The 27,859-nt window shown below is 39.1% G+C and overlaps 1 protein-coding gene across 1 annotated transcript in view; it reads right to left on the bottom strand.

Moving 5' to 3' along the window:
• Positions 1 to 26,926, bottom strand: part of banp (BTG3 associated nuclear protein) — a 41,171-nt gene extending 14,245 nt beyond the window's left edge. Inside the window, exons 1-11 of the mRNA XM_086074834.1 lie at positions 26,830 to 26,926; positions 23,086 to 23,164; positions 22,893 to 23,005; positions 22,580 to 22,779; positions 22,408 to 22,488; positions 21,387 to 21,559; positions 19,351 to 19,590; positions 18,171 to 18,329; positions 17,219 to 17,340; positions 11,902 to 11,973; positions 9,778 to 9,822 (exon numbers count right to left, since the gene is read on the bottom strand). Coding sequence (XP_085930960.1) covers positions 9,778 to 9,822; positions 11,902 to 11,973; positions 17,219 to 17,340; positions 18,171 to 18,329; positions 19,351 to 19,590; positions 21,387 to 21,559; positions 22,408 to 22,488; positions 22,580 to 22,779; positions 22,893 to 23,005; positions 23,086 to 23,155 — 1,275 coding nt within the window. The 5' untranslated portion in view covers positions 23,156 to 23,164; positions 26,830 to 26,926. The remainder of the gene's footprint in view (positions 1 to 9,777; positions 9,823 to 11,901; positions 11,974 to 17,218; positions 17,341 to 18,170; positions 18,330 to 19,350; positions 19,591 to 21,386; positions 21,560 to 22,407; positions 22,489 to 22,579; positions 22,780 to 22,892; positions 23,006 to 23,085; positions 23,165 to 26,829) is intronic.
• Positions 26,927 to 27,859: the final 933 nt, after the last annotated feature.

Below are 27,859 nucleotides of genomic sequence, written 5' to 3'. Positions count from 1 at the left end.
CACTCAGCAGGCACAATAAAATACTATAATATAGTTTCATTGGTCCGTCGTCTGTTCCCATCTCTTCCACTGGGGGATTTAAAAGTTGAGCTAAGTGGATCCAACTGGGTAGTAAGTAAGTAGTAAGAGTATGTCAGTTGCTGACAAACAAGATATTGTAGTACTATCATTGCTGTTTTGGTATGGGTCAGTTGATATTGCAATTTTGTTGGAATTGTGGCATAGGAAGAAAATAAAAGCTTGACCTAGAAAATGATTGTCTTTAAACAAAGATAATTTATAAAAAAATAAAATAAAATAAAAATAAAAACACTTGCCCGTGTTTTTTGTTTAGTTACACTGCATCATACTGTGCGGTTTTTTTTATTAGTTAACTGACTTGGCAAATTGGGCTCTGGCTGACAGCCAGTGGCTGTTATAGTTTGTCACATCTATTGATGCGTGGGAGTTCGCCCAACCAGTCCACATGTGTTTTGTGGACTTGGAGAAGGCGTTTGACCGTGTCCCTCGGGGAGTCCTGTGGGGGGTGCTTCGGGAGTATGGGATACCGGGCCCCCTGATACGGGCTATTCGGTCCCTGTACGACCGATGTCAGAGTTTGGTCCGCATTGCCGGCAGTAAGTCGAATTTGTTTCCTGTGAGGGTCGGACTCCGCCAAGGTTGCCCTTTGTCACCGATTCTGTTCGTAATTTTTATGGACAGAATTTCTAGGCGCAGCCGGAGTGTCGAGGGGGTCCGGTTTGGTGGCCTCAACATTGCATCTCTGCTTTTTGCAGATGATGTGGTGCTGCTGGCTTCTTCAAGCCGTGATCTCCAGCTCTCGCTGGAGCGGTTTGCAGCCGAGTGTGAAGCGGTTGGGATGAGGATCAGCACCTCCAAATCCGAGACCATGGTCCTCAGTCGGAAAAGGGTGGAGTGCTCTCTGCGGGTCGGGAATGAGGTCCTGCCCCAAGTGGAGGAGTTCAAGTATCTTGGGTTCTTGTTCACGAGTGAGGGTAGGTTAGAGCGGGAGATCGACAGACGGATCGGTGCAGCGTCTGCAGTGATGCGGACGCTGTATCGGTCCGTTGTGGTGAAGAAGGAGCTGAGCCGAAAGGCAAATCTCTCGATTTACCGGTCGATCTACGTTCCTGCCCTCACCTATAGTCACGAGCTGTGGGTCGTGACCGAAAGAACGAGATCCCGGATACAAGCGGCCGAAATGAGTTTGCTCCGCAGGGTAGCCGGGCTCTCCCTTAGAGATAGGGTGAGAAGCTCGGTCATTCGGGAGGGACTCAGCGTCGAGCCGCTACTCCTCCACGTTGAGAGGAACCAGTTGAGGTGGCTGGGGCATCTGGTTCGGATGCCTCCTGGGCGCCTCCCTGGGGAGGTGTTCCGGGCATGTCCTACCGGCAGGAGGCCCCGGGGACGACCCAGGACACGCTGGAGAGACTACGTCTCACGGCTGGCCTGGGAACGCCTTGGGATCCCATCGGAGGAGCTGGCTGAAGTGGCTAGGGAGAGGGAAGTCTGGGCTTCCCTGCTAAAGCTGCTGCCCCCGCGACCCGACCCCGGATAAGCGGAATTGAAGACGGAACGGAACGGAACGGAACATCTATTGATGTCCTGCCTACACCTTACGATGGAAATGTAAGCTAGATCAGTGGCTCAATGAATCAATGACTGTACAGTACACTGATGCAACAATTCAGTAACAGGAAAAACAATGGTTACCTTTCCCCAAATTTTTCTTTATAAACTTTATAGCGTACACAAAGATTACTGTGACCAGAAACCCAAGGAAGATGCATGTAGAATAACAAGTGAGACGGATCTTTTGAATCTTGATGTAAATCAGCAGTGTTGAAGGTCAAGCAATGTTATCTAATTGATCCAGATGCAGTAAAAATACCAATAGAGATACTACAGTCCTTATCCGACAAGGATTGTGACCGAGAGTGTCGGAAGTGAGCAGGTGGCATTTAGAACATGCGTAATGATTTCAGTAAGAACAGAAGAAAGACTGAAAAGCGCTGGAGAAGAATACAGCCCCAGGGAGAGAGACAGTGGAAATAAACTCAATGTGATGAACTGTTTGGGAAAGGTTTAAAAAAAAAAAAACATAGCCCCCACACTCTGTTTTGAGATTACAAAAACAGTGACATCATATTTGCTACATTACCTCTCTGTAAAGAAGGGGGCATTCATTTGTCCAAGGATATACATCTAAGGATATCACTTCCACAGTCAATGACCGACAGACCATTGCAATGTTATAAAGTCAAAATACAATGTAAAATATGCATGGAGTTTTTATGGTGAAGGTTTCTCCTTGCCCATCACCAGAGAAATAAGGATTTTTTTGTGTTCATGCATGCGTGGTACTAAGTAGCAACGTGCCAAGATTTCCCATACAACAACAATCTGTCAAAATGTCAAGTATGTTTGGAATGGCCACTTCAACCTGAAAACAACCAAACACCAAGAATTTTCCAAAATTGGATGATGGGTTCCGGAGAAATTTAGCTTTTTGTGTGTGAATGTGTTACAAAATACAAAAAAAATAAAAATAACATTCAAATTAGAGAAGTGCTTCTCAGTCATTTTCTTTTACACTCCCTTAGGAAGAAGAAAACATTTCAGTGATTTCACACCCACCGCAACTCTCCGCATGACTCCAGAAATTAACATCCCCACGGTGGTGATCTGCGTATAGAGAGGGGTAGCTCTGCTTGCCATGAAGATGACGTCATAATGTCATGGCTCTCCTGAGCTTCCAGTTATTTCTACAACTCTGATTTTTCTCTGATAGAGTAATTGGAACCAATAGAACGGGTACTTTTTTGTCACTAAAAAGATTCTTGAAATTTTGTTCTTTTATGATTTTATTTGGGGTTAACAGAAAAGGTAACCAAATCTGCTGGGTCAAAAATATACATACAGCAACATGAATCAGCAACTTTAGTGACTTTTTTGGTGAGTTTGTCGATGAAATGGGATTTATGCCATTGCCTCTTAACTTCTTGTGTGTGATTTTGAGTGACTGTGACTTCTCTGAAACCATTGAAATAGGGCTCATTGGATACCAAAGCCCACAAACGCTACATTGGACATTCAAAGGAGCTCAGCGGTGTCAAAGCTGATCTGAAAACGCAAATCATTGACTAGAACAAGTGAGGAAAGTTGCTTGGAGCCTTTTCAAAGCAGCTGTAGATCCAAGTATAAAGTGCATGGCACTGTTTATCACTGCCATGATCAGAAAGAAAATGCAAGCTATCATCTGCTGCTCAGAGAAAATTGGTCAGGATGGTGAAGAGTCGACAGAGAACCACCAAAAAGGAGATCTGCCAAGAATAAGAGCTGCTGGAAAACAGCTGTCAGTATCCACAGTCAAGCATGTTTTGCATCGCTGTGGACTGGGAGGCTGCCGTGCAAGAAGGTAGCTCTTGCTCCAAAAGCAGCACTTAAGGTTCGACTGAAGGTTGCTGCTGATCATATGGACAAAGATAAGACCTTCTGGAAGAAAGTTCTGTGGTCAGACAAAACAAAAATTTAGCTGCTTGACTACAATGACCAGCAATAATTTTGGAGGAGAAAAGGTGAGGCTTCAACCCCAAGAACACCATGCCTACCATCAAGCACGGCGGTGGAAGTGTTATGCTGCCAATAGAACTGCTGCTTTACACAGAGTAAATGGGATAATGAAGAAGGAGGATAAAATTCCTTTTCTTTTTCTTTCAAAAATCATCACCTCAAAGTTTGGGTTTTGGGTACTGTTGGGTGTTCCAACAGCACAATGACCCAAACACACATCAAAAGTGGTAATGGAATGGCTAAATCTAGATGGAATTAAGATTTTAGAATGGACTTCCCAAAGTCCTGACCCCATTAAGAACATGGGGACAATGCTACAGAAAGTCCCTGTCAGCAAGCCAACAAATTTGCACTAATTCTGTCAAGAGGAGTGGTCAAAGATTTAATCAGTAGCTTACCAGAAGCTTGTGGATGGCTACCAAAAGTGCATAATTGAATGAACATGGCCAAGAGACATGTAACCAAATATTAGCATTGCTGTATGTATATTTTTGACCCAACAGATTTGCAATTTTTTTCTGTTAGACCTGAATAAAGTCATAAATCATTTTTGTGACAAGAAAGTATCCATTCCAATTACTCTATCAGAGAAAAATCTGTTGTAGAAATAACTGAAAGCTCAGGAGAGCCATGACATTATGTTATTTACAAGTGTATGTAAACTTTTGATCGCGACTGTAGATAGCGCCATCTTTACACCAGCTTTCTATAGACATTAATTGTGTCATTAAAACTATGCCTATGCCAATTAGCGCTGGTGTTAGTGAATTAGACATTTTTTATCAATGAGGATCATTTGCATAGAGGTGGGCAATACCTGACTTATTGTGTGGAGATATGGGGTAATACAGACAAAACTGATACGCAACAATTTGGCCAAAAATATATTTACAATAGCTTTTTTATTTGACCATGCGAAACATCTTCTAATTAGTAGATTATCACCTTAGCTGTTCACAGTGGATACCCCTGCAAGCATCTGGCCAATAGTTTTCGAACAGGATTCGGGTTTGAATTTCCCACCTTCGGTCTGCAATGTGACGTCATGCACGCATTGCATATATGAAGAAGGGTGTGTGCAGTTTCATTTTTTGTCAATGGGTGGCAGTAGCGATTCTAAATATATTTTTTTGTGTTCAGTAGTTTTAAGGTACAAAAAAAAGAGCTATACAAGTTATTAACTGTTCCAATTATATCGAACCAACCAATCCATTACCTATCAAATTAAACACTCAAATTCTACAATTTAGTTGTAGTCGTGTCAAAACAGCACAAACGTACAAAGCATACAATAACAAAAAATAACAGGCTGTTATAGATCAGAGAGGATTGCTGTTATAAGTTAAGGTGTACAAGTCACTTACAAAAATCCTAAATAAGAACAAAAATAAAGCAAATGTGTGTTTCTGTAAAAAATTGTAACTTATGGAACAATTATGAAGTAGAATTGAAAAGTGTGAACCCCACGCCGTCTTCAAAAAGAGTTTTAAAACTATAGTGTTAGAAAAATACATGTATATAAATCAGGTATAAACATGAGCATTAACTTGCTTTGTTTTGTTTTCATTTTTGATATATTGTTTAAAATGAATAACCTACTAATCTATAAGAGTAATATGGGATGGGACCAGATACGTTTTTGTACTTCTTACTATACTCCCTTTGAGCATGTAAAATAAGCTGAACTATGGCATCTATTGATGGTGCTTTTCTTTCTTTCAATGTTTATTTTCATATCTTGTGATGTTTATATGTTCAATAAATCAATCAATTTCCCCGCCAAATATATATACGTACTACATCATTTAAATATGAGCACCGAGACACAGTCTGCTTGGCAGCACAGTTAGTAATGAATTTCACCATTTGCTAAATTATCTGTTTGCTCCATTTCTACCACCTAGCATCACACAAACCTTTAGTGGATTCAGCCCTGTAAATGCTTCCCATAATCCCAAAAATGTATTATGATAAAAAAATGTATTTAATACTATTATCAAAGACAACACATGTAAACAAAAAATGCACTTTATTCATGCCAGGCCTCTCGACTGCCCATAAATGGTCAAATTCTGCCCCAAAAATGAGACAGCGTGAGTAAATTTTCCATCCACAAGTTCAACCGGTAAATCAATTGATGTATTGATTTATTGATTTTTATTAAACATGTTTTTTGTTTCTGACAAGTCTGCTCCACACTTCAAATAAAAAGACTTACCACCAAAGCAACGCTGGCATACACATGTTGTGATGATGCAAGATAAACGACGCAACGGCCATGCCCTGAAGACTCAAACTCAAAAGGGCATAAGCCAAGGTTAGCCTCATGTTGCTAGTTTTAGTTAGCTCAATTGCCGCTTGATTCATTTTTTATTTTTTATATGGTGCCAGTGTGTACTAGTCAGCCACAGGACAACATAAATAGCCCATGGGTATTTCCTAAAAAGAGCTTACCAGTCATAGGACACTGTGACTTACTCAGAAGAATTAAAACAGAAGAATGTTAACATTTATTTAACTACTGCAACTTAACATAGTACACAATTTCTAACGTACCAAATTCTATATTTTGTATAAAGATGAAATAGAATGCGCAAAATGGGAAAAAAATACAGTTTTTATTTAGCCAAATATTTCAAAAAAGGTCATTTTAGAGCTGTAATTTTAATACCGTGATTTTGCTCACGGTTGCACCGTCAGAATCTAATATCAGCTCATGCCTACTGAATATGTGCTTGTGTGTTTCTTGTAACATTTCTTCAATTAGGCGACTGAAAGTTCACCGATGGCTGTGTCTATCCTTCTCATGGTGGAGCGATATACAATTCATTCCAACTAGCGGTTACATTACATATGTTGAGGCTCGTCCCCCGTCGCTAGCTTTCCTTTTCCAAAGATGTTTAGTTGTGTATCTTAAGTCAGTAGTACTTTCCCATTATGCACACTTTTTTCCTGGCTTGCACTTATTCCTATGCGGTAACAGTCCATGTAGAAAAATAATCACTACAAAATCCTACGGTATATAGTATAATCAGCGATATAAGTATGATACAAAAATCCACAATGCAGAGAGGCTAGAAAAAAATGAACCACGATATAGTGAGGGACGTCTGTAAATAAATTTACGTGGCTAGGTGAGTTCACTAATTCATACTGGCCTTAATGTGTTGTCAGTGATTCCGATTTAAGCAATGACTCTATGTCTCTGTGAAGTACAATAACATTTGTATGAAAAGCTCAATGTGTAACAGGAGAGAAGGGAGAAAAAAGCCCTTCTAATTTTGTTTTGGAACAGCTTATCATTTTACAAACATAATCAGCACATCAGTTTAAAAAGGAAGCTATAATAGCGTTGTATTGGACAACGCTTACTAACGCACCCAAGGGAATTCATTGCCTATTGCAATTTCTAGTTCTCGCATCCTATGATCTCAAAGACTGCACACATTATACATGCAGAGTTTCAAACTATGCGTCTAACTAATGCATGTGCCAAGGCATTTATTTATGATGGACGCTAAACCTGATAAAGTTGGACTCTTGAGAAGATGTGAATAGTACTGGGCAAGTTGTGTACTGGTGCAGCACTTCACACTGGACAAATTGCGATTACAGAAAGAGCTGCAGAGGAATGTTTGCAGTTAGGCTGAAAAAGAAAGCCATTTGAGGACATCGCCTTCGTGTTTATGAGACCCAGATGAAAAGCAACGATCCTTGGTTGGACCCTCAAGCAGTCGAAACCCTAGCAATAAAACACCAACAAAAGCTCTCAAAACAAATGTACACGCAAATTAACTGTATGGATGATTGAGAACTTCATCAAATGAATAAAGAACGAAGCAGCTAAAAGAGCATATTTCCAGATGCAGATCCAGGATGCGGCTTAAGATCCTAACACATGACATCATTTTAAACATTTTGACATATTACGTCTAGTGAAGGGTGATTATTTATTTTCACAGACAGAGTCTGGTGCCATTCCTTTTTTGCAAATTATGGCCATGCAATCACAAGCCGCTTAATTGGAATAACACAAGTTATGACTGATTAAATAAATATGTTGTCATATATGTCTCACTTTTTACACCCTTAAAGATTTGTAATGTGTTGGTAAGAGGCGGCATCAAAAAACTTAACCTACCAACCCCTATTTGCTTTGTAGTAAGAAACAAAGCTCACATCTGCTGATTAAAAAAAACAGTCCTTAGTCCTGTTTTCTTTAAATAACTAATTTAACAGCCAACGTGAGAGAGAACATCCGCCACAAAAGCTTTGCCTCTAGACCACCGGTGGGCAATAGTTACCAAAACAGGCCACGTTAGAAACTCAAATGGTTGGCAAGGACCACAACAACATGCTAACCTCAATTGTTGTCAACATGAGTCTAAACCTGTGGTGCTCGGAAGTAGAAATGTATAAGGTTGGTCAAACTCAGCATAGTCTAAATTTACGCCTCAAAATAATAATGAATCATTTTGAAACCATATTTTTGTCACACGTAACCATGTTACCACATGGACATTTGTTGCAGATGGACACACAAGGTTTGGGGTCGCTTTGAACTAAAAAAGTACAGCAATAAAGTTTTATGTAATTACTGCAAAGTGGAGTTGGGTTTGCTTAGAGACAGGAACACAGGAATGTGCATGCAAGATGATGTGCCAGCCGGCCAGTGTTTACTACTAGCTAACATGTTTTCGCTTTTACTCATTAGTAGTGGTAGAGTGGCCGAGACTCAACCCAAAGGTTGTGGGGTCGATCCTCAACCAGTGGTGACCATGTCGAACTTGTCGAAGTGTCCTTGAGCAAGACATTCGAGTGGGATCTGGCAGCGCCCTGCATGACGGCAGCCGACCACTGGTGTATGAATGTGTGTGTGGCAGGATCTGCAGGCCATTGGAGCAGCCTAAATGGCTGCAAAAGGCACCCGAGCACTTCATTAACAGAGTAATCGATCAAATACACAATAAGATAGTCGATTCTAAAAAGGTAGGTGACAATGACAACACTAGTTTTACTTTGTAAGGTGACAGTCACTTGTACTAACTGACCAACTGCACTAATTTACATGACGTGCTTGTGCTGAGGCATGACCACCTGTACCATGCCTAAGCCCACCTCGTCTGGCCGTGCTGATCGCTTTTTTTTTTAGGTCATAACTCTCGCGAATCTGCATCAACCATAAATGCTCGAATAAAATTCCAGGACATGCTACGAGGCACACATCACCCTCTTGTGTATATTCTGATGCATTTCATAAACTAATAGACCAAGAATTGTTCAAAACAAAACAACATATCCGTTCTCCCGGGTTTAAAGGGAGAAACGCGGTCACGCGCTCCCGGCCTTAATGGAAAGTGTTTCCCACACTATGTTAATACTTGGGCGGGCCACCCAAGTAAATTGGCCACCCCCCCAGGAAGTTTTCCAGAAAATCAATGAAAACGCTTGAGCAGCACTAAAACAAACAATCTAGACTTGAGGGTACTTGACAGTACTGATTACCTAGGGTACATGTGTCAATCAAGGTTCGGGGTCAGATCCAGCCTGCCATATTATTTTATGTTGCCTGCTACAGCAAATCACACGTGTGTGTCTACCTTATGTTACTTGTTTAGTGCCAAAATTTAAATTGTTACTTTTTAATGTTGCGGCTTTCAGTTTGTCACACCATGGGTCGCTACAGTGAGCCACCCACATACTTTGTTTGGCAGAGTTATTAAACATGATACCCTTCCTGACATATCCCACCAACATTTTTATCCAAGTTTGAGACCAACTGTGGTTGGATATTGGCTATCGGGGCACTGGATGGGAATCAAACCCAAGCCATCTGCACAAAAGGCAGCAGCAGGCAAAGTGTCTTTATTGTGTGAATGCTGTAAGCTACCTGGAAAATTGTCGGGCTACCTCAATTTCCCATTTTAGAAGCCCGACTGGCTCCTTACTTAGCCTGGCTGGCTAAATCTCAGGACTGCAAATGATGTTTTCCTAAGATTTTCCTAAACAGACAATTGTTGGGAGGGGCAAGACCAGTGTCCGACATCTGTCCATTCAATGAAGGGGAAGATAAAACACAGCAGCAACCCAACTCTCATTATCCACACAACACAAAAGAGTGGTATAAAAGTAACCCACACACACTGGCAAACTGACAGTGTTTCAATAACCTGACCCAGATATACAGTAATTCAAAGTTCTTACCTGTCCATCCTGGCCAACATGCACCTGGTGGATCTGGAGGTTCCCCTGTAAGTCAGAAATGACAAGGCATGAAAAAAGATGCAAGCTCCAATTCATAAAAAATAAAAAAAAGAAGCACAGACCACCTCCAACCGAACCAACCCTCATAAGATCCCAAATACACACAGCCGATTACATCCTGATCTTCTTATAGATTTAAGGGCCTGAACATATTTAATCGGATCTTTAAACTGTTAACAAGAAACCTATTTGAACTTGTTTACCAGTACTCTTAAACATCAACACCAGCTTACAATCATCTCTGTCAGTCAGTATCAGTACAGTGCTGTATGAATCCTCAGGATGCAGTTACCATACGAGTGTTAGCTCATAAACACGGATACAAACGTCTTTGTACATAGACCAATTATTCTGTCATGTCTGGTTACAAGATGACTTCTGGAAAACAAATTCTAACTGCAATGACCATCATAAAAACTCTGAACACCCACAATGACATTAACAGGAATACACAAACTGGATCATACAGTATGTGCCATATATTTTTTTAAATCACAATTTTCTGCGGTTTTCGCTCACTAACTGCAATTCACTTGTTTGCAACACAGTCTGATATGCCGTAAGGCCAGAGAACAGTGTAATCTCTCAAACAGCTCATTTCCTCTTGGAGCATGCTAAACCCAATGTCTTGGTGGAAAGGGGTCTGTTCCTAATGAAAACATATTCTGTGTGAGTGGCAGTTGGGAGAAGTGGGATTCTGTTGCTAAGCTTTGAACTCTAAAAAACAAACATAATCATGAAATAGGAAGGGGAGAGGAGAAAAGAAAATCTGAGCGTCAGCCACAAAGAGCAGGAAAGACTTTAAAGCTTTTCTGCCTTCAATACTCCTGGTCTCTCTCACTCAATCGTTCATGTCATCCTCAGTGCAAAAACAAAAAGGGTAGGAAATGTGAAAAACACGTGGTAGAAGTGTCAATGGCTGCTGCATAAATGTCAAACTGTAATGCATAGTGCTGAACATGTATACAGTATGCGGTTACATCCTTGTATATTTACATAATCCGGTGCCTTGAAATAAATCCCTGCCCAATACCTGACAAAGTCATCTAGAGTGATGTTAATGCAGAAATTACTCTTCAAATGTCAGACAGTGGGCTTTAAATATTAATTTCAGCTGGCAACTCAGTGATGTGAGCACATGCACTGATGCCTGGTGGGGGACACGAGACATCTGGGATTTACATGGCTTGGAAACAAAAGTCATAACTCCATGAATAAGTAGGCGGGTATATAAACATGAAGGCATGCAGCATGTAACATCTGTTTTTATTCAAATCACTAATGACTTTAATAGTCAGCTGTTACTGAAGTGCTTTACTCAGATGTTGTATTCTAGCACACACAATTATAGTAGATGCAATTTCATACATCGTAATAAACTAATTTGTCACATGGTCAGCCGAACATTCAAAGTTTTGATGAGACACTAGCAACAAATGTAGCAATGGTCTGCCATGTAAATGTTATCATAGGGTGTCATAGGTTAGAATTGTAAATTTACAAGAATAAATCATAGAAACAACTTTATAGTAAGTATATAGTAATAGTGGATAAAAACTAATTTAGCTGTTGATTGAACAAAACCAACAAAATCGGTGATTTCATTGTGTGCTGTTTGTTCTCACAAGCACACACAATCACATTAAGCGTTTCATAGTAATAAAGGTATTGAAGTTAAAAGAAGTGAGTATTTTGAAAGTAAAGTGTAAATTCACAACATTATCAGTCCTCATTACACATGGAAGTCTATGTTCGCAAAATTACTGTATTTTCATTGCACTTTTTTTATATATATTTTCAGTGTGGCCCTAACAGAGCTTTGCACAATCTACAATTACATTTTAAAGTTGTATCCTGTTTTTTAACCAAACTAAATTTCTATTTCATTGATAACTAAAAATTTGTATTTCTAATAATAGTAGTAGTAGTATTTATTTTTTTCTCTCTATTCTACTCAAACTGTACTTTTCATGATTGAAGTGTGATATAGTGGAAAAATACACCTAAAAAAGTGAATGGTTCTTTTCATCTTACATCTGCATCCACAACACCATGCAAACTTGCCTCACTGTCCTGGGTGATCTGCACCTCCTCTCCTTGAGGAACCTGGGCAATGTGCAATTGGCCCTGTGGAATCTGAAAGACACATGGAGAAGATGTTTCATGAAATGTTACAAATACATAGGTTTAAGAGGGGGGTGCAGATTTGTCACATTGCGTAGAAGTTTACTGGTAATCTGGGAAATGTTTAAAAGATAAATAAATAAATGAACTTTCATTAACCCATTAAGGCCTAAAGCGCCTGGCAAACCATGCCTCTAAAACCTAAGGGTGACTTTTGAGTCACCCTCCGAAAACCTGAAGTTTTCCTGGAAATTCAACAATATTAAAAAATAATTGATATCTCAGCTCCTGAAGCAGATAGAAACATAATTCCAAAAAACATTTCAGAGCTTACACCTGTGGCGTTCACACAAACATACTTTTATTATTATAAACCTTAAATATATACCTTTTTAAAAATCAACAAACAAATGTCGCATCTGCGGGTATATAACTCCATATATATTTACCTTCAACACTGGAGCGCAGTTGTAATAACCTCGGGGGATCGGGGTAATTATTCGTCGTCCAACTCCGTTACAAAGCCATCAACATTTTCAACATCCTCATTGTCTCCAAATATATTTCTTAAGAATATGTCACTGTCGACTCGTTACACCAATTCTAATGCTGTCGTCAATCGCTTTTTTTTTTTGTCATAACTCTCGCGAATCTGCATCAAGAATAAACGCTTGAATAAAATTCCAGGACATGCTACGAGGCACACATCACCCTCTCGTGTATATTCTGATGCATTTCATCAACTAATAGACCAAGAATTCAAAACAAAACAACATATCCGTTCTCCCGGGTTTAAAGGGAGAAACGCGGTCACGCGCTCCCGGCCTTAATGGAAAGTGTTTCCCACACTATGTTAATACTTGGGCGGGCCACCCAAGTAAATTGCCCCCCCCCCCCCCCCCCCAGGAAGTTTTCCAGAAAATCAATGAAAAATATATTTAAAAAGAAAACAGGATATACCGCAAGTAACGTTAGTTTGTCGTCACTCACGTGTGGATCGTGAGGCTAGAGCAGACGTATTAACAGGACTGAGACCCACCTGCCAAACAATCCCCCTCCCATTCCCCCGCCAGAGTCCACCCACCCAAGTAGATTTCAAATCTGTGGGAAACACTGAGAGGGACAGGTTGTGTAAAATGTAAATAGACAACGATTTTCAAATCTTTTTCAACCTACTCAATTGAATACATTACAAAGACAAAATATCTATCGGTAATATGTTCAAAAAAAATATTATTATTTTTTTGCAACTACTCATTGATTTTGAATTTGATGCCAGCAACACGTGTCAAAAAAGCTGGGACAGGGGCATGTTTACCACTGTGCTTCATCACCATTCCTTTTAAGACCACCAAGGTCTCTGTTGTCCTATATTGTGCTTCCTAATGCACCACACATTTTCAATGGGACACAAGTGTGTACTATTTACAGATGTACAAGTCAACCATGCCATGGGCACTAACAAATGTAGGATTCATTGTTCATTCCGCAACGGAATTTTTCCAAGTTTCGTTTTATGATAGTGATCAGTTATTTTGCTAGTACATTGATGGTTAGCTATGTTTACGTAGACACAGCCATGCCAAGTAATTTATCATTAATACTTAGCACTATTTTTGCATCACTCATATATTGATCAATTGATTATGGAAGCCTCCCTTTTACGCACAACAGAAGCAACTTGTATGTAGTGCCTCTGTACTGGAGATCAAAGGTAACATTATATATAAACTAGTGTTGTTCCAATACCGTTTTTTGGCCCCCCAATTCCGATTCCCATACCCAGTTTTGCAGTATCGGCCGATGCCCGTTTTTTTTTTTCAACATGAAAAAGCTGCCTTGCTGTTGGTTCACAGCATTCAAGGGCCAATAGGATATCTTGGCTTGGCATGCAGTGAACACGTCACACATCAGTGAATGTTGTGCACGAGCAAGACAAGATGCTGCATCCAAAGTCCTATATTAGAAATAAATGGTATCGGTCATGGTATAAGAAATAATGGTATTGGCATGTTTTAATGCAGTATCGGGACTTATACCGATTGGTATCAGAACAATACTAACATACATTGCATTGTTAAAGACAAATACATCATTAGTTTTCACACACCTCTACTTACTTTTAGTATCAATGTATTCATGAAAGACAGTGAACAAAGAAGGGTGGAATGCAGTTTGATGTCACACTTTCTTGAAATCATACGTGCTGTACATATTTTGTGTACAGTATGTTTCTGTAAGACCATATGTGATTGGCAAGCAAACACAGAAATGTGTCGTTCTTTAGTCACCGCATTGTTGGGGTGTAAACCATCTAAGCAAAACATATGCAGTCATCATTGGACAGCCAATGCAAATGATCAAATATCTAAATATATATTCCTCAATGCTGCAGAGCCAAGGAAAAGTACTGATGGGAAAGAAAGATTAGATAAATAAAATAAAAAACCAAGCACTGCATGCCGCATATCTTGTCAATGGTTTTTGGTGGATACCACGAAGGTGGTCAGAAATACAAAAATAAATATTAAATTTCCATATGTAACTGACAGCCCGAAACATTTATCTCTCACTAAACAAAATCAGTTGATCTTAATCAAAAAGCAATGTGAAAGAGATCTTTCATCAGTTAAAAAAAAAGACAATCACTCCACAGAGTAGCTTTGAATGCTAACAATCTGATGTCAATTATTATTAGCCAAACAGCTAAAGAACTGTAGAAGATCAAGAATGGTGGGATCATGATACTACCTTTAACCAACAGCTGGACTTCAGCATGACATAAATGGACAGGTGCTACTTATTTGTTTGTATTCACATTAAAAAAAGAAATATTTGGGAGGGATCACATCAGAAAACAAAAAAAAACATATATTTTTTAAAAGATCAAGATCTGCCATTGGCTTTTTGTTTTCTAACATCTGTACATAAATATTTATGTGAATAGTTTCTGACAATATACCATTGTCACTTCTAAAAGCACATTTTTGTGTGGTTTGAACATTCCGACCTACACAAAGAAAAAAGATAACCAGAACCAGACACTTCCTGTTTGTCAGCCCACCTATCATGCTGCAATGGTCGGATTATAAACTTTGACCCTAACAGCTGCAGCAGTTACCCTGCGCCAACCCTGAAGATGCAGTAGATTCCTGTTTGTTGCTTCACTGTGCTGGGTGGCAAAGTCAGTATGTGTTTATTAAAAACCTGCACTTAGTAAGACTTGAAAGTAAATTAACCGAATTGTCACGCAGTGTGTGGTGTTTGACACCTACAGTGACCGAACGACCGTGGGCCACCGCACACACACATCATTTGTTACTTTTTCTATTTTTTCACAAATCTTTATTATTGGTCAGTCAGACAGTTTTGGAATGTTCATTATAGTTAGTTTTTATATCATTTTGAGTTTTTTTAATTTCTATTTTATATAATTCAGGTATTTGTAACTCATTCACTCTCAGCCATTTTCACTGAAGCAACCCCCTTCGCTCCCGGCTGTTTAACTGGATGTTTGACTGATTTTGCAAGGCCCACAGAATAATGTGTTTTATTGCTATAAAAACATGGAACCTACCAAAAGACTGGAGTCTTTTCTTTCATCAGGAATTTTTTTTTATATTTGTATCTGTTTCCGTTATGCCGCAATTGGGATTAGAATATAGCTAAATCTCATCATTATTCACAAATCTGTTTAAAACAGTGGGGAAAAATATTTTTGCAATATGGCCCTGGTTGACCTCTTACACTCTGCTGCCACCTGCTGGCCGCTCTTGTAATGACTAGTAACTACAATTGCTTCAAGCATTCTCTTCAGTTCAGAGGCTGCATCAAAGCCTTCTGTATGCTCTAGCACAGGGGTGTCAAACATCCGATTCGCGGGTCGTATTAGGCCCGCAAAGGAGTTAAATCCGGCCCGCGAGACGATTTTGCGAAGTAAACATTTTTTGTTGTAACGGACCAATTAATCAGCAATCAAAACATGTAATTTCATAAACAGCCCTCAGATGAGCAATGCAACTTGTACATGGAATCGTCCTGGATGTCATTATTTTACAGAACAACCTAAAGTTATGGTTTGTTAAAAAGATATATATATATTTTTTTATCATAGTCCAACATAAACGTGTTAAATACGACACAAATTCAATTACTGGTAACACAAATACATATGACAAGGATTAACGTCCTCATAACTTCATTAACTGCGGCACACAATGCATTTTGCATCTGCAAAACAGGTAGATTTAACACGTCCATGTTATTTTTTGGAACCATATGATTACAGTTGAGCTCCGTAATTTAGGGCTGGCCCACAAATAGCAAAAATCCGCGTATAATTGACGGCAATTGTTTTTAAGTTATTTACCATTATTTTACCGATACGGCCCACTTGGTTATATATTTTCCTCTATGCGGCCCCTGAGCTAATATGAGTTTGACATCCCTGCTCTAGCATTTAAAAAAAAAAACATTTAAAAAAAAAAACATATAAATAAGTCTTTGGGAGAATGGTAAGATTTAAAATGAGTTTTTAGTTGTTAGTTTGTATTCATTTGTTTTTTCAAAAATGCATCATTTTAGTTTAGTTTTTTATTAGTTTTAGTATTATTATTTAAATTTTTTTTTTTTTTTTTTACTTTGTGTATTTTAAGTGTATAGATTAAAAACTAGTGTTGTTCCGATACCGTTTTTTGGCCCCCGATACCGATTCCCAGCCGATACCATATCGACACGTAAGTTTTTTTTGTCCTCAATAAGAAAAAACTGTCCTGCCATTGGTTCAGAGCAATCAAGGGCCAATAGGCTTAGCTCGGCATGCAGTGAACATGTCAGTGAATGTCGTGCATGAGCAAGACAAGATGCTGCATCCAAAGTCCTATATTAGCATCAGAATTAATGGTATCGGCATGTTACTGGTTAGTACTCCCCGATACCAACATCGGTATCGGAACAACACTATTAAAAACACATCTTTGTCAGTATTGTATAGTAAGATGTCATCAAAAATATTTTTAAAACAACCATCCTCAAATCATACACATGTAAAACAGTCTACAGATTTCAAATCACAATAAGTGCAGTGCCTAATAAATACTGCTTCTAAAGTTAGATGCACAGTATAACAATCCTAACGTTGAAACATTAGCTGGTGTTACCATCACTTGTTTGCCAAGTTTTATACAGTACATTAACACTCCCATAGAGATGACCAATTCAGAGAATGATCAAGGGAAGACAAACTACTGATGCTCACCACTTGAACTTGTCCATCCTCTCCAATGTGGTGGAACTGGACCTGCTGATTGGCCAGTGTGTAGTGCAGGGTCTGCTGGGTGGCTGCTTCTATGTGGGTGGATTCTTCTGAGAGGCCTCCCTCTGTTACAAAGCAATACTGAAATTACAATAGCACCTTTGTGCATGTGTGAGTGGGTCACAAATTTACACACATTAAAGACAGCTCCTAATTAAATCCTCCATTCTGTATTCAAGGGCATATTAGATGAAAAATGTTCATGGTCTTAGTCTGATCATCCTGCTTTTTCATATCATACAATTGTGAACAAGGTTGTTTGTATTGTACGTGTATACAGTGCCAGACATTTATTTACACAAACCGTTATTCATGAACGAGTACTCCAAACGATAGACTGGAGACTCTAAACACTTCAGTAGCCTGACACCCCTGAATGGATCAGTCTTATGACCCACGACAGCTCATTAATAACTGTCAAGAAACACACATTCTGATAATTGCCCAAGTTCCACGTGTGCCGGACCAACCGTGCCAGGCTTTAGCCCACCTCTTTCAAAACATGCCAGAGGAGGGCAAGATTCTAGTTTCCCTGACTATGAATGGGATAACTGGCATAGAAAATATCTGAATGAGTGAGGAAAAAATGAGGGGGAGGGAAACCAGGGAGCCAGTAAGAGTACGATGACAAAGTCTGGAGGTCACATTGTTTATTTCTCTGGGTAAGGTCTGTTCTGTGTTGTTCTGGTGTCAAAAGTAAAAATGTGACCCCTCTTGCATCATTTACAGTATGTAAATAACTTGATCTACTTTGATTTGCCAGAAAAATAAACCTTACCAGAGGAAGTGTGGAAACTATCCTTCTCTGTAAGTCATAATTGCTGCTACACACACATTGGCCATAACGCCATAATGCAAGACAAAACCAATGTCATGTATGCTATCTGTACATTACCTGAGCCTGACCCACGGGGTGTGCGTTTGGAGAAACTCTTGACAGCCAAACTCTGACCACGCTGCTTGCGTCTCCAGGCAGTGCGACACTTTGAGTCAATGCTTTGTTTGATGCGATACCAGTCTGACTCTGAGATGCCAAATTTGTGGAACAGGTGGCCTACAGAGAAGCAGAGAGGTCTGAGATCTTCTCATAGGACACATATGAATCCTTCCTTTGAATGCATAAAAAGTACTTTATCCTGGTACAAATAAAGGGCATTAGAATAGACAAACTCTTAAAGCTTCCCCAAAGTGTTACTGTTAAATGAAATAAAACAGAAGGAATTAATAACTTTTTCCTTCGCCTTCAAGTGTTCCTGCAGTCCTATCAAACATTGTTCCCCCTGGAAAACAAGTTTAGATGAAACTGCAGCTATTAGTGGCTGCCCGAATGAGCTGTTTGTAGGATTTACATCTCAAATCTACATGAATGTAGACCGCAGTGAAACTGAAGGTTATCTGCAGAAATGTCATAGGGGGGAGCCCTTTCACACCCGTTGGGACAAGTTCAGGCAGGCGCTCCTCCACCAGTGCTCTTTCATTCCTTTTCCTTTTATTTTTTAGGACGGCCAAGTGAGTCAATCAACTGGCTATGTCCTAGTTCCAGCATACCGTTGTACCCTCGCCCTAATCTGATATACACTCCATATGCATGTGCAAAATTCAGTATGTAGCCACAGGATTCAAACACGAATCAAAGCGCTCACAGACTTGAACGTGACTCTTTTCGGATTATTCTTCCAGACATGTGCTTGTCATTTAGAGTCTGGTATGTTATAAAATGTGTTGCACATTAACGCTTGTGTGCAATGATGAATGCATGTTGTTGTAACTCACCATGGGAATAGAGACTGCAGCCTATTTCTGTGTTCAAATTCAATGCTGCTTTGTAATGTCAGGAAGGTGAAATATAGCAAGTTCTCAGAGTTCATTTACTGATTCAAGGGGGTAAGGCTTTAATCCTTGGCTGAGTGAAGGTTTATATGCATTACTTTGATATACATTAAGATCTACACCAATCATACAATGGTGGTACGGAAAAACACTGCACTGACTCATGGGTCACTGTGAAGTCATTGAATAGTAGCACCGGGCCATTTTCCAAAAATGAACAAAATCAAGCAAGTGGCGGGACTCACAGCGAATGCCATAAATCATGAGCGGGTCCAGCTGCTTCTTGCCGTGTTTGCCCTGTCCAGAGAGGTTGGACATGGCCTGGACCTCCCGATGGAAAAGGTAGTCCAACAGCGTGAGAGCCATTTTTTCTGCTGTGCGGCAGTTGGACGAGATATGGAGCATATCGGCTGGCGAGACTGGACAACGAACACGCATCTCGGGGTTGTTGTCATCGCCTAACCATGTGCCCCCTGGGTAGTCTTCTGGAAAAACACAAACAAAAATGCATTGAAACCACACACATATAGCTGTCCTTAGCAACAACATCAATCATTGCAGAAAACTGTAATCAATCCCACTGTATTCATGAAAAACTGCTTAACTGATACCTCACGGGTAAGAGGATGTGGTATGTCTCGAGTAATACAACAGCACTCTCATGTGGCAAAAAGCAGAAGTGCAATTTCAGTATGAGTGTTGAAAGTATGAAACTCACAGCAAAAACACAAAAGTACAGTTTGAAAGACTGAAAGCCAGTGCGTGTATTCTAACTAAGAAGGTCAGTTTTAACATGATACTTCCCTTTAATACAAAATTAATAATAAAGAGCCATGGCAACAAATTTATAATGAATTGTCTTAATTGTACACAAGTAAAAACATCCTTAAGTTGAGAACTTCTTGAAAACATTTAGTGTTCGTCACAGTGAGACAGGAACAAATTTGTATATTTCCTCCTCTAGTGATTAACAACGTCAAAGGAATGTGGAGGAGTTTCAGGCTGTAAAGAGCGAGGACCCAATCTGGAAACCAACATCTGCGATGGCCAATCTCTAAGATGGCGCTGCATCAAAAGCCATCATTCATCCCAAGCTGATATAACCACATGGGCTCAGGATTACTTTGGCAAAACGTTGACTATAACTAGAATAAGTAGTAACAGCCACAAATGCCAGGTAAAACACGACCGAGTCCAGACATCCTGCCGACTACTTCCCAGCCTCGGAGACATCTGGTCAACTCGCAGTGGAAACTTGTTTTGTCGTTAAACAAATCCATAATTCAGGTCTTTTTTGGGAAGAAACTGAAGCAATGTAGTCCAAAACGAAATGAAAAGGATCATCCTGGCTGTGACCAACAACCCAAAAGGCCAAAGTCTGTCATGGGATAGAGCTACCTTTGGTTAATGCCTTTGGCAAAGGTAACTCAAACTTCAATAAAACACAGAGGATCTTTATTCTATAATTCATCTGACCTTCTTCTAGTTTGCTATTTTTACATTATGGTGATTTTAATAAGAGTTGACACAGATAGCATTACAAGTACACACTGTATTGAAATGTATCACTACGTAAGATGATTTGTAAGTTGTATCTTTAGCCAACCATCTGTAACTATAAGTAATATAATAACGGTAAAAGCTGCTCTAATGTTGATTTGTGATGACTGAATCCAGCACAATTTTAATATCACAGTATCACACAAATTTTATTAATGACTACTTGGAAATGATCATACTGCCTAATATTAGGGGTGTTAGAAAAAATCGATTCGGCAATATTACAGCGCGCAATTCTCAAATTGATTCGATATGCAGCCGAATCGATTTTTAACCATCAATTTTTTATGGGAATATTCTACAAAACGTCTTATTTAGGATTAGGATTCACACATTAAGCATGGAATGTTATATTAATGGAACATTAAGCCTTAATATATTATTTCAGTGCTGTTTAAACATGAAACAGACTGCAACCTGTTTGTTAAATGCATTGGCTCAGTTATAAGCCTGAATTTTCAGATAAATAAATACATTTTCATACAAATCTTACAGTGTACATGTACAAGTTTACTGATTAGTATTTTATAAATTTGAGTAAAAAAAATAATAATTAAATAATCAATTTATAGATTCGCATCGGGATTAATCGGTATCGAATCGAATCGTGACCTATGAATCGTGATACGAATCGAATCGCCAGGTACTGGGCAATTCACACCCCTACCTAATGCAGTCTTTACATGTACTATGTGTCCATGGTGAACATGTGATGTCTTACCCTCTGAGTTGAGTGTGATGAGTGTGACATTTTGTCCGTTTTGCGCATTGTTGGGTTGGCCACCATTGGAAACTGAGTCGCTAGCCTCAGAGCCGCTATCTACTTCCTCCTGACTCTCCTCGGGGCCTGGCACCTTTACCAGGATTGTGTTTTGACGCTTCTTGGCCACCGTGCTACAAAGAGACAACGCATTTTCAGTGAGGCAGGTCGGACACACATAAATATAAAATATAAATATACTAACAAATAAATAGATAATAAAATATAAATATACTAACACATAAATACATACAATATAAATATACTAACAAATAAACAAAATATAAATATACTTAAAAATAAATAAATAATACAATATAAATTTACAAACAAAGCCTACTGTAATCCACTTTTCTTTTTATAAACTTTATTCTCACAGTTTGTTTGTTTTTGAAAACCTCATGAAAATAAATTCACACATGGGTGTAAATAAGTATGCATTTTACTGAGCTCCCACTGATGGCCTAAACTACAGTGCTGGGTCGACAGACAAAAGCAGAACAATATGGCAAGTTGGCAACCAAGGTCAGAGTAACAGCAAGGTACAATGTGTGTTTACAATGAGCCAGTTGTGGATACAGTCTTGTCTATTGTTGCAGATGAGTACACACGCTTGCTTGGTGGTATATAAAATACTTATATCAACTTTCTACCAGTAGAGGACGCTAATAGACTGTGAAACATTAGTTGGAAGTCTTAAACTGAAAATGTCTGAGAAGAAGATGGCTAAAAAATGTGTGCCCGTGCTGTGTATCTTCAGGGCAGAGATTCTGTTAGGACCTGTTTTTGTAGCCAACTCACTTTTACTATTTTTTCCCATCCCTACAGAGTAGGTAACAACCAGCAAATTGGGGGAGTGAAAACAGATTTTGAAGGGCTCTTTTCAGGGTGCGTATAATACTCGAGTGTGTGTTATTCATGAAAAAAGATGCTACTTCCTGGCCACTTCTTCTAATGTAGTATAACACTACAAGCAACTCACTTGCTGAGCAGGTTTTCTAGCGAGGGATCTTCCTGCTTCATGGATTCACTGCTCACAATCACATTTGTTTGTGGAACAACACTACGGGGGGGGGGGGGGGGGTGTAGTGAAAAAAACAAGTGTTAAGTTGATACATTGGAAATCTCCATTTCTGCAAAACCTAGATGCTTACCATCGCACTTTGTTCCAAGTTTGAGTGGCACCCTGGGGTGACCCAGCAACCATAGGAACTTGGATAGAATTCTTGGCACAAGGCACCATGCTATCCAGCTTTTGTGCTAGAGCCTTACATGTGGCGTCCAGAGCATGCAGCTTGGATTCGATGCCTTCCAATCGTTGGCTGACTGATGCAGTGAATGAGACCATCAGGTTCTGAGAAGGTGGTTCCGACACAAACGGTTCCCAAATGTAAAAACAATAAACTACGTAGTAAAAGGAGAAAAAAAGGCTTTGAACTGTGTCCATAGTAGAAAAGCTGAAAATACCTTAAGATAGCCTATGTCCTGGTTGTTGCTGCTGTTCTCTTGGCTGCTGCAGAATTTTCTCTTCTTCTTCTGAGGACTTGCCTCATGTTGTCCCTGATTGTCCAGCATGTTTGCTATGATGCAAAAAGACACAATTGGACTAACAAGCACAGTTCAAAAGAATGTTAATATCTTTTCATATCGCTCTCAATACCTGGTCGGCCATCTGAGTTAAAATCCTCCACTGTTATTCGTACAATTTCTTCCAATTCCTCTTCAGACATAGCTCAGCGCTAGAATAAGATGAAATAAGATTTTTAACAGAGACCTTCTCAACATCACCCTTTACCACACTTATATAATAGGAGCACATTGAGGAAAATGTGACCAATACAAATTCAAAATGACATACAGTATTAGGGGTGTTAAAAAAAAAATCGATTCGACAATATATCGCCATATTACAGCACGTAATTCTCGAATCGATTCGATATGCGGCCGAATCGATGTTTAAACATCCATTTTTTTATAGAAATATTCAACAATACGTCTTACTTAGGATTAGGGTTCACACATTAAGCATGGAAGAATGTTATATTAATGGAACATTAAGCCTTAATATTTTTATATCAATGCTGTTTAAACAAGAAACTGATTGTTTGTTAAATACAGTGGGCTCACAGTTATAAGACTGAAGTTTCAGATGAATAAATACATTTTCAGAAAAAAGTTTACTGATTAGTATTTTCTAAATTTGAGTTAAAAAAAAAATCACAATAATCAACTTATAGATCCATATCACGATTAATCGTATCGAATTAAATCGTGACCTATGTGTCGTGATATGGATCGAATCGCCAGGTACTAGGCAATTCACACCCCTACAGTATGTTCATGAATTTAAAGATTGTGGTAGCTAAATTTGAAGAATCAAATTGGATATTTGAAAGTTTCCATAGAAGCGGATGAGAATTCAAGGAAATAAATCTGCAATATTTTCGCAGATAAGACAAGTCAGAGCAATAATATAACTAAGTAAAATATAAAGAATTAAAACATTTCTACATCATGATTTAGCATAATGCTGCAAATCTATTCATTGTGCTGCTCCTTCTAGTCTGCTCACCACGGCCACTAGAGGGCATTATAATACAACTATGTAAACAGAAAAGAAACATAAGTTTCACATCTACTGTGACGCTGCAACATCACCTATAGTCATTTTTCAGAGGATAAAGAATACATCTCTGTGAGTATTGCTATATTAGCTGTCCACTATTTACAGTAGCTATTGTTTACAAACTTGATATGGTTCTAAAGGCACAATTAACAATTGGCAGGGGTTTTCCTGTGAACAAAATTCAGAGGTGGCCACCTCCAGCCTGAGCCACTGATATTGCTCAACACAGCGCTCCAGCTGTGTTAACTAAGCTCGGCAGGAACGCATTTCAACTGCAGTTGCAGTGTTGCGCCACCCATGGAGGCGATATACCAACAGCAGTGCACCGGAAAGACCTGAAGCAACAGCCGAAAAAGAAACAGCTTTCTTTTTTTCTTTTTGTAAACTTTAATGTACCGAAGAAGAAGATCATGGAGCAATCATTGCACACGCCCATTTCCTTGTTGTGAGGCAGAGGTGGCGCGCTCCATCCATCGCCAACATCATAAAAACACAGTATATAAATAAACATAATAGTGTTTTACAACAATGCTGAACTATATGTACAATTTAATATGTACTAGTGGATATTTTTAATGATTGTAATTAAAAAAATAGCACAAATTAATGGCAACTTTGTATTCATATGATTTCTCATTTCTAATTGGCACCGATATGATACCTGGTATCAGTCGTCACCCATCATAGTAAGAGTGATACCACCTCTGCCTCAATTTGAGCCAATCATATGCTGGCATTATGTTATGCTAGCATAACGGGAACCTTCTTCAATTAGCTGTTTGGCTGGTTTAAATACATTTTTTATTCTCTTTGTTTCATTTGACAAACAACTTCAAGTTGCATAAAATGGATTGTGGCCTAGTTCTTGATTAATCCATCACTATTTGCTAATGTACTACTTATTGTCAAGTGACCTGAATTGAGTTCACTACCACCGTGCAGGGATAGTATCTCATATTTGCACTTGTTAAAAAATATATATTTTAAAAACCTCTTAATTTGAGTAATTTGTAGGCCTACTTTGCTAAATTAAATGCAGTAAGGGCTTCTTGCCTGGCTTTTTCAAGTCACACCAGGTACCCAGTCATGTTCCAGAAACATGCATGTTAGGTTAATTGATGCCTACAGGTGTAAATGATTATGAATGGTGTTTGTCTGTACATACCCCGCAATTGACTGGTGGCCAATATAGTGTGTCCTTCAATTTCAAAAATCTAAATCAGATGAAAAATCTCCTGCCCACTCAAATTTGAACCGAATGAGAAAAGCTGCAGAAAATGGAGCACTGACAATTACAGTAGACTTCCTCCATGATTAATTTGTGTATTTCCAAAGATTTTTGAATACAGTGAACTTTTTTAACATTTCAATGTATTTTTATGTTATAGTGCCATTGCTGTGGCCCCCTTGCCACAGAGGGGTATAAATGCATCTTTGAAACGCAGTGTAAAAATTATACTTTTATTATAACGTATATGATGATAAATATAGTAGCTCATCTGGAAGGACTTAGTTCCAGTCCCACAGTGGACACATGTAAATAGAAACTAGTTGTTGGAGATGCTGATGTTGAGGTGCCCTTGAGAAACCACTAACCTGACCCCACTAACTTTTTTGCATCTCCCTTTTGTGCAACATCGCTCCTTGCATGCCTGCGTGTGTGCGTGATCTGGTTCTCTCCGTGGTGTGCAACAGACAGCATATGTGAGAGATTATAATGAATAAGAGTTGTAACAGAAAACTTCCATGAGACCTGACTTTTGTCACAAAAGATATATTTCAAATTCATAATAATAATAATATGACCCCCCCCCCCCCTACAAAATGTGAGTTTGAAATCAATCTTCTATGACACCTCGTATAACAAACTAAGGGGAAAAGTACTGTATAAAAGGATTTAAAATAATATATATATATATTTATTTATTTTTTAAATACGACTGCATACAACATGAAAAATTGCATCCCTGTGGTAACATTTACATCATTTAAAAATATAATGCACTACTGCATCGTCACTAACGTGTTTAATTAGTACACAATATGCACTAATGTTGACCGTCAACATGGGCAACCCCGAACAAGGGATACATAAATGATACATTTACAGTAGGTGAGGAAAACAATCGCGTTTATTTGATCTAAACTGTGTACCATTATCTCCTCTGGATTAAATTCGAATTTCATATTCATTCAAAAAATCGGCCAAATTAGGTAAAAGCATCTTTTTTTACGCTCTTGAGCCAATTACGACATTAGCTTGTTTGCGCTTTCATTGCACGGACTCTTGGTAGACGCGAAATATTACTAAGGACACATTTTTACGCATTTTAAGGATGCTATCAGATAATGCATGGGTAGATGGATGGATATTATGGTCTTATGATCAAAACCAAGATGTGTACTTTTTGTAAATGACCAGCTAGATAGGAACGAATCGCCTCATCTTGACATTTAAATAAATTAGAAGAGAGTCCGTAAGCCATTTTACGCTGAATCTATTTGGCATAAAACCGTTCGGTCTATATTGATGGCTTATACGAAAACGTTAGCACACGTTAGCTGGCCCAAAGTCGTGTGCTAATGTTAAAGCTGATGCAAATGGTCCAATAAGCTAGCCTGGTGGTTAGCATGCTAGTTGGGCCTAAAGGCCACAAAAACATTGTACGATTGTAAAAACCTGTGCGAGGAAATAACGATGAAATATTGTTTTAAACGGATTAATTTCCTCACTACTGGCAAACAAGGTGTTCGCCGTCCTGGATCGGCTTATATTACCGTGTGAATGATGAATTCTCGTGTTGTTTGTCGAGGTTCCGATAACGGCGTCGTTCCTCGCGAGAGATGAGCCAGTGGCGTAGCGCGCCTGCTCACTGGTGCCAAACACGCGTGTTGCATTCAGGGACCGTACAGGCTCTGTTAGAGCACTCTTGCCTGGCCACTGGCCGTAAAAATTATTTAAAGTTTCATAGATTTCTACCGAAAAGGTGCTCACTTAACGTGTCAAGTATGATTAATAAAATAAGCAATCTTAACAGATTTCTACCGAACAGGTGCTCACTTAACGTGTCAAGTATGATTAATAAAATAAACAATCTGCTCATATCATAACTTTGTTCAAAACAATATGGGCGAATTAAATACAAGTGGAAATATCAATGTTAAGCTTTATTTCATGAATAAGCTGTTTGGTGTACAGTATAAGCCATAAGTGATCATCTTTTGACATACATATTGGGTTTTTCTCTTGTTTCCTCATCAGGAGGTAAGGCACGAATTATGACTGGAGTGTCTTTGCTCGCTGTTGAGAAGTGAAGCCACCGGCGGCCATCTTACGTTGCCATTCACCAAGGCCAAACTTGAAAGCATTGATTTCTCCACTGCGTTTTCACGTTATGTTCTGTCTCTACGGCAGAGAGGTGTACTAATATGCCTGGGAGAAGTGCTACATGTACATTTTATTGCTACGAAAAAAGCCTTATTTTTCTCTTATAAGGTATATCTACGGGTACTACTTAAGATTTGTCTGCATAATGTTGTCAGAGCCATCAACAATCAAGTGAAAATAAAGCCTAACAGGAATAAAAATGTAAACCTAACCTCTGTGAGTCGCAATTCACAATATTGAGATAATGGTCAATGCAAACCGCGAAGTCCGCTTTGTGAGGTTCTCATTAGTTCAGACAGCGATCCTAGTGTAAAACATGCACTGGTAAGTGTTTTCATCGGGGGAAAAATATATAATTTAAAAGTGACAATGTATGATGGCTGCCCTCTGGCTTCAGCCGCAAGGGTCCTTTTGACAGTC

Source organism: Leptonotus elevatus, chromosome 4 (assembly GCF_054856555.1).
Source record: "Leptonotus elevatus isolate MCC_2025b chromosome 4, RoL_Lele_1.0, whole genome shotgun sequence".
NCBI classification, from domain to species: Eukaryota; Metazoa; Chordata; class Actinopteri; order Syngnathiformes; family Syngnathidae; genus Leptonotus; species Leptonotus elevatus.
The sequence above is the reverse complement of the archived record's forward strand: the minus strand, read 5'-3'. Positions and strand labels throughout refer to the sequence as shown.